General features: G+C 35.7%; 1 protein-coding gene across 1 annotated transcript in view; it reads right to left on the bottom strand.

The window, feature by feature from the left end:
- Nucleotides 1–318: 318 nt before the first annotated feature.
- LOC103251373 (GTP-binding protein Rit2) overlaps nucleotides 319–13,528 on the bottom strand; it is a gene marked incomplete at its 5' end in the record, with an annotated part of 56,984 nt that continues 43,774 nt past the window's right edge. The window contains 3 exons of the mRNA XM_008049947.2: nucleotides 319–403; nucleotides 4,801–4,889; nucleotides 7,977–8,168. Coding sequence (XP_008048138.2) covers nucleotides 319–403; nucleotides 4,801–4,889; nucleotides 7,977–8,168 — 366 coding nt within the window. The remainder of the gene's footprint in view (nucleotides 404–4,800; nucleotides 4,890–7,976; nucleotides 8,169–13,528) is intronic.

Below are 13,528 nucleotides of genomic sequence, written 5' to 3' on the forward strand. Positions count from 1 at the left end.
ATGGAAGGCCATTTAGCTGTAGGTACACAACATAAACAGTGGCATTTAGATTTTTTTATTGACAAATTTGCCAGGAAAACTGGATTTATTCTGTAATATATAATCTCTGTTATTTTAATATAAGCATCGCTTAATTTTTATTTAAAATTACTTCTATAGTTTAAACCTATGTGCTTATGTGTACATATGTGTGTATATACACATTTATACATATTTATATATAATATGTATATAATATATACATATTATTTTAGATATTAAATATGTCATTTAAGACCTTTAAAACATTTGTAGTTTCTAGGCTTTCTCTTATAGTACTCAAAATATAACAATAATCTTCATGTCCTTTCCTTTTTTTTTTTTAATCCTAGCCCACTGGTTCTCTTTTTTTAGCATATGGAACCTGATTTAGTAAAACTAGAATGATTTAGTAGAAATAGGATGTGGCCTGATAATTTGTGTTTCTAACAAAGTTCAGAGGTAATATTGACTCCTCTGGTTTGGAGACCACATTTTGAGAAAGACAAGACTCATCCAAGATGAGTTTTTCCATTCACCTAAAAATTAGGTTAGCTTTTCTGAAATGGCCAATAAACTTTTGTACATATATCTTGTCTATCTCCAGATTACTCAGTTTTACTTAGTTCATGAAGTAATGCAAGAAAGCAGTAATTTCTTCAAAGCTCTCTATGCATATTTCAGCTATTGAGTGATTGCTACTCTATGTTTCACAACTGAAAATTTAAAAAATAATTTTACAATTGATTTTGCAAAATTCATGTTCCAAAGCTTACAGACTTTTTCATTAGAAAGTTCCCTGCACTTTCACTCAGATTACTCTAACTTTTCACAAAATGATTATACATTTGACTTGCTAGTATCTACTTTGTAAAAGAGCAGATTAGAAGACTAACAATAACCCAAAGACTACTGCAATAATTCAGAAAAGAGGACAGGATAGTAGAATCTAATATTGCTTGAATCCCTACTCTGCACCAAGACTCTGATAGACTTACAGATATTATTTTATCTAACCCACTTGAACTGTGATAGAGGTATTAGCCCATTTTACAAAAGTAGACACTAAGACAGATCCTGAAGTGCAAAATATTTATAGGGACCAACTCCCTTGGAAAAAAAGCTATGGAAGCAGGATTGACTAAAGGGAGAAATTAAATTTTAATGCCCAATAGAGGCTTGTCATACAAGTGGGAGGATCTGGAGCAGGATTCACCTGCCACAGTGTCCCACATTGGGCTGAATTGACTGGAGGTGTATACCCACACTTTACTGAAAATGGGTTTCCCCAGGAAGGGTGTGACCACAGGGTAGGAAGCTTTTATGTAACTGAGACTGACCTTGTAGCACTTGGCTGTTGGAAGGTGTTTACTGACTTCTCCTACCCCTGCTCCAGGCAGAAAGTACTACTCTGAAGAATCTAAGTGCACCTCTTGTGTCTGTCATTGATTTGTGATGGTCTGATTCAGTCTGGAACTGTCTGATTCTTTTGACCATCAACTCTGCTACTTTCTTTTTTTTTTTTTTTGAGTTGGAGTCTCACTCTGTAGCCCAGACTGGAGTGCAGTGGCTGCTCCTGGCCACTGCAGCCTTGACATGCTGGGCTCCGGCGATCCTTCCGCCTCAGCCTTCCAAGTAGCCGGAATTACAGGTATGTGCTACCACGCCTGGCTGATTTTTTGATTTATAGTAGAGATGAGGTCTCGAAATAGATTTATGTTGAGTATATTTCATACAATGTTGTGAGGAGTCCCTCATGGACACTCTCTGGATTGTGTGATAATGTGTTAATGACCTTAGGAACCACCAAGGGATGTAGCAAAGTCCATCCCTACATGAAAGGTCTCCAAACCTCATTGTAATTTTGTCACCTGCCATTCTGTCAGTGCACTGTATGAGTCTGGAATCCAGGAATAGTCAGTCCTGTCACTTTCTCCTGAGCTACTAGCATTTCTCATCCTGATGTCTTAAGGGATTTTCAGACTCTTCTTCCTGTTTCATTGTTGCTGCATCCAACGGTCAGACTGACCAAATAAAAAGACATTTCTGCTACAACTCTGTTCAAGTATTTTAAACAATTCCTGTTCACACATAAAATAAAATACACATTTCTTTCCAAAGAACTTTCAAAGCCCTCGATTATCTGACCTTGTCCCCTCAGCAACTATTCTGGTTCCAAACATGCTGAACTAAATCCCAATGTTAAGATTTTCCAAAAGCTGTTGGCTCCATTTGGAATGCCCTTTCCCCAAATTCTGTCTGCATTCCAGATTTCTACTAAATGCCATCTTTTTGGAGAGGGTTTTCTTATCATTCTAGAGAAGGTAGAGCTCTCAGTCACCCACTCCATATGCCATTCTCTTCCTTGGTTTCATTTTCTTGCTTGCTCTTCTAACTACTTGAAATTGTATGTGCATGGGTGTGGATGCATATGTGTGTGTATAATTTTATCCATAGCACCATGTTTGCATTGTGCAATTGGAATATACATGTACATACTCAAATTGTTCATTACAAGTTTTCTCTACTGCAATTTAAGATTCTTACAGAGATTTTATTTGCCATGTTCACACTCTTATGCTCAGATTCTTAAAAATAAAAAATGCCAGTTATCCATTGGATGATTGCAAAATGAACCGAATGAAGAAAACAATAGCAATAAGTAAATAAATATAAGAGACTGAAAGCAGATTTGAGTTCAAATTCCAGTTATATTACAGTCCACTAATTTGGATAAATCATGTTTGTTTTGTCTAACTTTTGTTTTGATTTCCATCTCAATTGGAATTAGTAACTTCACATTTATTTAACTAATTAAAATAGCATATACTGACCCTAAAACAGTAAGTGAGGACCATTTGGGGGCCTAGATCTCACCTGCACCTAAACTACTTGTGTACCTAATCATGACTTGTACCCCACATCTTTATAATAAAATGAAATAAATTTTAAAAGACAAAAAATATAAAAACATAAAGACTATGCCATAGAAAAGAGAATTAAGGCTAAATAATCTGTTGAATTTGAGTATCTAGCTTCATAACAATGAGTAAATTACCAAACCTTTTCCTCTTCAAAAAAAAACCCTTATCATTTTGAAAATATATTTATATAAATGATTCTATGCATCGATAGTGAAAGATGATGAAGTGCTACACTCTTATTTTTTAAGTTTGAGTGGTGCTTGCAGTTAATTACTACATTACAACATATCCAATACACTCTGGTACATATTCATGTTTTGTTTTTGATTAAATGTGTCGAGGCAGGCATTGTCTATGAAATTACACTGAGGATGCTTGGTATGTGCATACTAGGCAGGTTGATCTTCCCAGTTCTCCACTGAGCACTCTACTGTTTTTGTGTACTCTATAAGCCCCAAGATTTCTTTCTTTTTCCCTGGATTTATTCTCTCTGGTCTTTCCTAAAATAACTGTAACTAATCACCAGATCCATTCTACCTGGTCAGGATATTTCTACCTTTAGCATCTGCCTTCCTCAAATGCTTTGCTCACAAGGCACTTTTCTGGTTTTCAACAATGATTGTTCTTGCAGATTGTGTCATACTGTTAAACATTTAAGTGTGTTGTTTAATATTATTTTCTACCTACTTTACATGTATAGATCCTGACAAGAATGAAAAGTCTTTAAGGAAAAGGACTAGGTTAATCATTCCATTAGAGCATTCCAAAAATGTCACCACTTTCCAAAGATAGGTAGATACTTGATATAACTCTACATAGATGTGTGTGTGTGTGTGTGTGTGTGTGTGTGTGTGTGTATGCGTGTGTGTGTGTGTTTTAATCCAGTAATTTCTAACTTCCATAGCTCCTTGTATCTCTCTCAGTAAAGGAATAATACTAGTTTCATTAGATATCTCACTAAATAATAAATAAAAGGTCTTTCACTATTTCAACTCAGCACTTCAGGATTTACTCAGACTGTAGAATGCAGAGTTTCAAGGCCTTAAGCTGAGTGCTAATCTGCTTTTAGATTGTGAGAAGAGGGTTTGTCATGGTCTGTCTTTAGGACAAAACAGTTTGTGGTCTGCAACTGATGTACAACTTATTAAATCTGGCTCCTAAATCACTGAAATGTATTCTATTCATAGACCATTTCTACTTTGCACAGTTGGTCAGGGTTTTGAAAAGACAGAAATTAGGAATTATCTCCTTCTACTCTTCAGTGGGAAGGCAGAATACTTAACGAACAGGGACAAAGACTATGAGAGCTCAGAGATCCTAAGGTCGTCCAGGAATTAAGAAAGACATAGAGCAGTATGGATGGATTTTGGACCAAATTGTACAGCTGATTAGAAAACAAGGCCTTTTAGTAGTCAGTAGTCTTGAGCCCCGTTTCCTTATTTTTATTTTTCATCTCTTCTTTTTCCCCAACTTTTGACAATTAGTGACTTGTCCAGGGCCTGGAGCTACTCATTCTGCATCCAAAGAATTATCACTCTGATCTTTCCTGTTCTTTCTTGCCAGTAAAATGCTATTGCTTAGGTTCCTTTCTCTGAGGAGCAGGCTAAGATCCGGAGGATAACATAAATATAAATTCATGATAAAATGAGAGTGGAGGATAGGCCAACAACAAAACACAATATTTCAAGTCAGAACACACTGGGTTTTGTCCCTCAACTTTAACTGGTTAGGTGACATTGATCAAGTTACTGAATGCATTCAACTTTAGTTGACTCATAGGTAAATGGGCATAAAGAAGCCTACTTCATGGACTTGTGGTGAGGATTAAATAAAATAATGTATATAACATGTTTGGTACAGAGTCTTGTGAATACTAAGCATATCGGCATCATGAACATCAAAACAAATACTGTTTCCAGATAAAACAATAGCATTTACATTGAGCCTCTTGAATAATGATAAAGACATCATGTATGAAGGTTTGTTTTTCTTTGTTTGTTTTTTGGTAGAAAGAGCCTTCAGATTCCCCAAAATGCCTTAAGAACACGGGCAACTACTCTATCAAATATGAAAAGGAACAACTTTAATCAACAGGATTCTTTCCTTTCAATTTCTTTCAATGTAGACCACAAGAAAGAGCAGTTGTCTACTGAGAATGCTATTTCTCTGCTTCTCACCACTACACCAGAGCACCAGTGTGACTTTGTCTTTGAGAGTTTAACTTTAATGCTCTAAGAATCCTCATAAAATTCCTCTGAGCTGTGAATCACCTAGATGTCAGTATCTTTGTTTTTATTTTGTGTGTTTTTTAGATGAAAAAACAGAGAATTAACCTCTCAAATATTGATGTAACAAAAAGAGTACATATAATCGATGTTTTAATCTTAATTTTATCATGATTAACTGCAAAAGTTTACTAAAGCCAATTTCTTTCAATGTACTCATTTTATCAAATGTTTGCCTTATAACTGGGAAAAATCACTCTGCAGTTTTAGGAATAATTATTTTCATCACAAATGTCACAACTAGAAACCAAATTTGAACAACAACACTTCATCATTAGAGGCACTGGTGCATGAGTATTTTTACAAAAATTTTAATTTGTGTTTTCATGTTTTTAGCATTATCTATGACTATCATATTTACAAAACTCACTTTTATCTACAAGGGGAAGTCTGGCAAATCTGCGAAATTATTCAGTTTACTCTCTTTGGGGGGATATTTGTTGCAATGATGTTTGTGAGGCTTTGGATCAGTTCACTGCTAATCTCAAGGAAACAGCAAATTATCCAGGCTGGGATAGCATCCTAATGAACATACTTTTGTGAGAGCCTAAGCCCCAACCTTTGAGCCCAGGAAAGCAGGGCCTAAAGAATTAGCAAGTTTCAGTCAGCTTTGGATCCATGAGGAACAGTCATTGTAAAGAGACTCTCACTAACTTTGGCCTGAAAAATCCCCTGAATGTTCTCAAATTCATTAGCTTTCTCAGAGTCACTTAGAGTGCTCTTGATTGGAACCCAATCACAGGTTTCTGTTCTCAAGGAGTTCTTAGATGTGCATCAAAAGTAGTCATGCAATCACAGATGGTATACTTTTTAAGGTGCTCTCTCATTCTACTACCTAGATGCCCTAAGGCAAGTAAAGTATTCCTACTCTTCAGAAAAGTAATCGAAAGGTTCAGTTACTAGGCCTATCCTTCTCTTTCTGCCAAGTGTCTGGAAATAGATTCATATCTCACTGGTGAGATAAGCTTGAATTCTTAACCCACAGAAGTGCAAACATACCACAGTAAACATTTCTTTAGAGAAAGGGAAACAGCAAAGTAAGGCATCAGAATAAGTGCAGAAGAGAAAACAAATATTATAGTTCCTAAAACAATAGTTAGCTGCCCCTTTAAAATGTTCAGACATTCAAGTAAAATATATAAAAGTGGCACCATAAAAATGCATTGCACTAAATCATAGGAATATGTTTCCCTGTTAAGCACAAATTTATACACATTGGCTCTATATGACATGTTTTCACGTTCAAAAAACTTAAAATGCATTAGATATGAAAATTCAAATTTATAAACACTTAAAATAAGAGAAAGCTATATGCTTTCATGAAGATCTTACCTTTGTAAAAGGTTTTATCAGCAGACTTGAGTAGGTTAAAAATAAATCATTAACTGGAATAATATGAACTATTAAAAGCTAGTTCAAATTTAAGGTCAATACAAATAAAGATGAAGCATTATTACTAAGCAACTCTATGAGGAGAATTAGATTTACAAAAATTTGATTTGCGGGCAACTTCTCGGTCGTGTTTCTTTATACAAAGTGAGTCACAGCAATGGAATTGTGAGAAGAATTGCCTGATTGCTGAACCAACTGATATATCATTACCATGCAGAGATCCCAGAAAAGAAGCCACCATAGTTTGTTTATCAAGCTCTGCCCAAGAAGTAGTATCTGACCAGATGAGAATGAAACGTAATGAACAAACTATGAATTCTGGCTGTGGATCCCAATCTAAGCTAGACATAGTTTCTGCCTTATTGATTTTGTTTGCTTGAAAAAAATTGTGAGACTGTTTGGATCTCAGTGACAGAGCAGGGGCAGCTTGAAGGATATTGATGGTATGGAGCAATTTCTGTTTCAACCTGAGAAGTAGTGGATTGTTCTAATTCTGGAAGAAAGGATGGATCCTGTTTTGCTGTTCTACTGCTGTATTAAAAATTACTCTCTACAATATATCAAAAAAAATTGGCTGGTCTTGGTGGCGTGTGCCTGTAGTTCCAGCTACTGGGAAGTCTGAGGCAGAAGGATCACCTGAGCCCAGCAGGTTGAGGCTGCGGTGCCCGCGAGCATGCCACTGCACTCCAGCCTGGGCAACAGAGTGAGACTCCAACAACAACAACAACAACAAAATTACTGCAAATGTGCTGGCTTAAACAATTTTATTTAATTTTCCATTGATTCGCTAGGTCAGATATCCAGTCACGGTTTAGTTGGGAGATTGTACTGTTTTTATTTGGATTTGCTTGGGTATCCAATGAGGTTACAGTTAAATGGTGGTTTGTGCTGGGACATGTAAAATGACTTTACCCACATGTGTAGTGCTATGGCAGGAACAGGCATGAGCAGCCAGGGTCTCACTTTATTCATATGATTGTCTTCACATAGTTAGCTTGAGTTTCTTTACTGGAGCCAAGGGAGAGGAGTTTAAGTGACAAGAGCACAATCCACAGGACACTTAAGGTCCAGTCTCAGAAGTTATACAGAATTACGTCTACTGTATTCAGTATGAGTCCATATCCTAGGGAATGGAAAAGTGGTGAGGACATGGCAAAATAGCATATGGGATGAGATATATTGTTGCAGCCAACACAGTCGAACACAGAACTGTAATGGTTTCTTAGAAAAAATCATGCTGATAAAAACATAATTTTTTTCTCATAATTCTCAGTGTGAACCTTGTAAAGCAGTCATATTTTATACTACATGTCCTTAAAGTGAAAAACAGAAGCTAATAAATAGAATTGGCACTCACCTGGCGGAATTGTTCCAGGTCAATTTTGTTACCCACCAACACCAGGGGAATTTCATAGGTGTGACGGACCTGAAAAATTAGCTCTTTAAACTTGGCAGCCTCCTGAAATGATTGGCGGTCGGTGACCGAATAGCAGATGATGAAGCCTTCCCCACCTCGCATGTACTGCTCCCTCATGGCTGTGAATTCTGCCTGCAAGGGGAAAAGATGTTTATGGGATTTGGATATAGAAAATCAATATGACGTCTAAGAATTTCATCATGATATTTAAATGTTTTAAAGCCTTAAGACTGTTGATTTAATAATAGAAGATTTAATTTGAGAGGTCTTGGGAGGACATGTTAAATAGCAAACTTTACTCATGACCTCCTAGAGATTATATAGAGATGATATGTTTTTGATACTTTGATGACTTTTGGAAAATAAATCTAAACGTGTATAATTCAAACATTAAATGTGCTTCAATCTAGGCTATTCATTACATGACTTATTTTAGAAATTTTTTTCACTCCCTATTCTTTGGAACCAGTTTTATTTTTTCTAAGAAAAAAAAATGAAGAAATAAAATGTATAATCTAAGGAAGTTGGCTTCACTTAGCCAATGAAAGTTAGTTTGTGTAGGAAATCTCCCATAGGTCCTCCACGGGGCCTGGGGAAACAAACTAATTTTCTACTCAATACTATAAAAACAAACTAGAGTTAGACCTTAATCAATCTCGGGAATGAAGGAAGATAATAGCATAGATAATCCTAGAGTCAGTCATGCTTTGTGTTAGATTTGTCTCATGATGGTACATGAACAGAGGGATCAGGGTAGCTGAGTGATGGGTCCGTTTCTACATTCTGTTGACTCTTCCATAGTCTTGCGTTCCTGTAGAGGAGGTCTGCAGTACATGCCAGATGATACCAGAGCCTCATCCTGGGAGGCACTGCTGTATCAGTCTTTCATGTTGCATCCTACCTGAATAACAACTCAATATTTGGTCTGAATTACAAACTGGAAAGTTCCTTTTAGTATAAAATATCTGTTTTCATTCACCTCTAATTATGAATCTACAATTAAAATGAAAAGGGCCAATTAGATACAAGCAATGGAAGATATAAAACTTGAATTTTGGCTGTGGAAGAAGTCGTATTATAAATTTTGTTTTTAAAAAAGAACATATTGTGATTTGGATAATGTGTGCTGCAAGTAATCAAAGAAAGGAAACTTTTTTTTTTTTTGAGTTGGCGTCTCACTTGGTCGCCCAGATTAGAGTGCAGTGGCCGCTCCCGGCCACCACAGCCTCACCTGCTGGGCTCCAGCGATCCTTCCGCCTCAGTCTTCCGAGTAGCCGGAATTACAGGCACGCGCTACCACGTCCGGCTGATTTTTTGATTTATTGTAAAGATGAGGTCTCGCTGCCCAGGCGGGTCTCGAACCCGCGGGCTCAGGCAATCCACTCACCTCAGCCTCCCAAAGGCATGGGATTACAGGCTGAGCCTCCGAGCCTGGCTAGGAAAGGAAACTTTAAATGAACATCAGTTGTATTTAAATAATTTGAAAAAATATGACTTCACCTAGTAAAATGTTTACAAGAACTCATATAATGCCCTGTTTCAAGTACTTGTCTAAATAAGTATTAATTTGATTTAAGATAGCTTGAAAGATGGGAGCATTTACCTAGACACTGGAACTTTGGAAAACTGGGTTGCTTGCAAGTTCAGAGAGAGTTATAGTTAATAAGGTCCTGAGTAAATGAGTAAATCTCTTAAATAATTTTCAATAAACACAGAACAAATCAATCAGTCATTTCAAAGATACAAGAACTGATTCCTAGAAAAAAGAGATTTGTACAAGGACAGGCAGTCACCTAATATAGAGTTGGTTCAAAAAATCCATGCTGCCTGACTCTCATTATATTCATTTACTTATGCTTAAATTTTACTTTAACACAATCCTAAATTATACCCTGTGAATGAAATACACTTACATGGAAGAAAAAAATTAGTTTGGTTCTCAGTTCCATCCCCAAAACAATATTGGGTTATAAAATAATTGATCTCTCTCATAGTTCTGACATTTTCTGACTTTGAAACCCTGTCTCAATCAGAAGGCCATAGTTGATAGGGATTCACTAAAGAAGTATGGACTGAAAATGCTAACTGGTGTTTCCCAAACTTATGCCTACATTTTTTCAAACAGAAATGATCAAATCATCTTAGAGAAATATTAGCTTTTTAGGAAAATAGAAATAGATTTGTTAAATCAGTTGTATCTGATTAAAATCATAATAAAATGCACACAAAACTAGAAAAGATATATTTTACAATACAAAGTTTACCTTATTTTCCAACTGTGATTTTAAGCTTTAAAATTATTTCCTTTCAATTGTCTACTTTTAAAAATGAAAGTGGATTGCATGAGCCTGCTGGGTCGAGACCAAACTCGGCAACTTGGCAAGACCTCGGCTCTACAATAAAAAAAATAATTAGCTGGGTGTGGTAGAGTGCGCCTGTAGTTCTGGCCACTTGGAGGGCTGAAGTGTAATGATCACCAGAGCCCAGCAGGTTGATGCTGGGGTGGCTGTGAGTGTGTGACTGCACTCCCACCTGGGCAATGAAGTGAGACTCCAACTCAAAAAAAAAAAAAAATGTTCAAATGGTACAGAAGTATATAGTGTAAATTTAGCTTTCTTCCCATATCAACTGCATCACAGTTAATAGATTTTGTTATCCTTACAGAAATGTTTGCTTATATACAAGCATGTACATATTTGTTTTACCTTTATGGATCTTCTATACTCAAATAAAAACATAATGTATACAAGATTTTACCATTAATTGAAAGTTAATAGCCCTAATATACCTTGAAAATAATTTCATATAAGCTTATATAAATATTGTTTATTGTTTTTTATGGAGGGATTATAATTTCTTTTATGTCTGTACAGTAATTTATTTAGCTTCTTGTCTATGAACAGGTATTTATATGACCTCTTTTTGTTTCTATTACAAACTACACTGTAATATACATGTATATTCTTAATCATCTATATTGCATGGATTTATGTATACCTGAAAGGTAGTACTTCTAGGCCTAAAAGAATATATGCGTTTACTTTTGAGAAATAATGTCAATTTCACCTCCAAAGACATTGTATCGATTATAATTTATCCAATGTTATTTAATATTATTTCTCATCATTCTCAACAATGCTGCTTATCATCAAACTGTTCTACTTTTACAAATTTTAGGATAAATAATTACATTTATTGTGTCTGTATTTATTATTTGTGAGTTATATTTAGTATCTCCTTGGTATTTAACCCATCTTTCTTCAACATATGAATTTTTAAATTTTAAAGATGTGGACTATAAGTCAGGATTAGTTATATATGCCACTTATGAGTGGTCTACGTACAGGTGAAGTTTGGGCCTCCCATTGGTCCTCACTTCTCCTGGTTTAGGACCAGGTACCCTTAATGATATTATGTGCTGCCCCCTCCCTCCCCTGCCAGTGTCCCTCTACTGCCAATCACTTTCTTGTAGTATTATGATAAATGTTCAGGATTCACTTATGAGTGAGAGCATGTGGTATTCAGTTCTTTGTTTCTGTGATAGATCACTGAGTATGATAAACTCTAAATCCATCCAAGTTGTTGCAAAGATCACAATTTTTTTCCTTTTTATGACTGCATAACATTCCATCATGTATATGTACCACATTTTTTATCCTGTCCACATTCAATGGGCAGCGTGGTTGGTTCCATGTTTTTACTATTGGGAATAGTGCTGCAATATACATGTGTGTGCAGGAATCTTTTTTTGTAGAATGATTGGAGTTCCTCTAAGTGTATTTCTAGAAGGCAAATTGCTGGGTCATATGGAAGGTCAATTTCTAGGTCTTTCAGAAATTGCTACACTATCTTCCACAGAGGTTGTACTAGTTTACATTATCACCGACAGTGTAGAAGTATGCCGTTTTCTCTGCATCCTCTCTAGCATCTGTTGTTTTTTGAATTATTAATGATGGCTATCCTGACTGAAGTTTGATGGTATCTCAGAGTGGTTTTGATTTGCATCACTTTAATGATTAGTGACAATGAGCATTTTTTCACATATCTGTTGGCTGTTCATATGGCTTCTTTTGAGTAGTATCTATTCGTGTATTTTGCCCACTTTTTTTTTTTCTTTTCGGCACATTTGAGTTCCTTATAGATTCTAAATGTTTGACCTTTGTTAGATTCACAGTTGGCAAGTATTTTTTCCCATTGTGTGGCCTGTGTCCTCACTCTCTTGATGGTTTCTTTTGCTTTGCAGAAATTTTTCAGTTTGATGAGGTCCCACTTGTCTATCTTGTCTCTTATGTCATAGGTTTTAAGATTATAATCAGGAATTGGTTGCCTATTCCAATGCCTAATGTTCCTGAGTTTTCTAAGATTCTTATAGCTTGAGGTTTTATGTCTAGGTCTTTGATACATTTAGAGTTGATTTTTGTGTATAGTGATAGGTAATGGTCATGTTTCATTCTTCTGTATGAGGTCAGTCAGTTTTCTCAGCACCATTTACTGACTAGGTTCTCCTCTCTCCTGTGATAACTGGAGGAGACTTTGTCCAAGATGAGTTGGTGGGGAAATTGAAGTTTTACTTTCAGAATCTTTATCCTGTTCTTGTACCAATAACAGGCTATTTTGATTATTATAGCCTTATAATAAAGCTTAAAGTCTGAAAGTGTGATATCTCCTACATTTTTATTTTTTCCTGAGGATTGTTTTTGCTATTTGCTGTCATTTTCATTTCCATATGGTGTTCTGTTTTGTCATTTGCAGGTCTGAGAAGAATGATGTTGGTAATTTAATGGGTATTGTGTTTAATCTGCAGATTGCCTTGGGTAGGATGGACATGTTAACAGTATTGATCTTCTAATTCATGATCAGGGAATATGTTTTTCATTTGTTTACATCTTCTTTGATTTCTTTGAGCAGTGTTTTGTAGCTTTCGTTGTAAAGGTCTTTCACTTCTCTGGTTAGGCAGATGTCGAGGCTATTTTGTGGCTATTGTAAATGAGATTGTGCTTTTTATTTGATTCTCTGCCTGTTTGTTGTTGGTGTGCAAAATGCAGCTGTCTTTTGCATGTTGATTTTGTACCCCCAGACTTTGCCAAAGTCAACATATGAATTTTATCTTCCTGTAAAGAATGTAGCAGTTTTTCTGGTGGAGGCTGGTTCTTTCTGTTGTTCAATTTTTTTAAAAATTTGAACTTAAGACATAAGAAAAAGAGCAATAAATTTGACTACATTAACAAAGATGTACCAAAAAGGAAATAAAAGACTAACAATATGAAAAGTCTAAAAACTATTAGGAAGACAAGCAAATTACAGAAAGCTAAAATTTGCAGAGAATAATAGTGGATGATGTAGTGAATAAAGGTTTGTTTGTTAACCAGATTCAAAATCACATACAAATGATATTAAAAATAGATATACCAAGGAACCACAACTGATCTGAATTGGAATTTTCTGTTATGAAGTTCCAGCATATGTTTTTTTTTTTTGGGGGGGGGGGGTTG

The sequence above is a fragment of the Carlito syrichta genome, unplaced genomic scaffold (genome assembly GCF_000164805.1).
Source record: "Carlito syrichta isolate Samal-C Ts95f unplaced genomic scaffold, Tarsius_syrichta-2.0.1 Scaffold142580, whole genome shotgun sequence".
Taxonomy (NCBI): domain Eukaryota; kingdom Metazoa; phylum Chordata; class Mammalia; order Primates; family Tarsiidae; genus Carlito; species Carlito syrichta.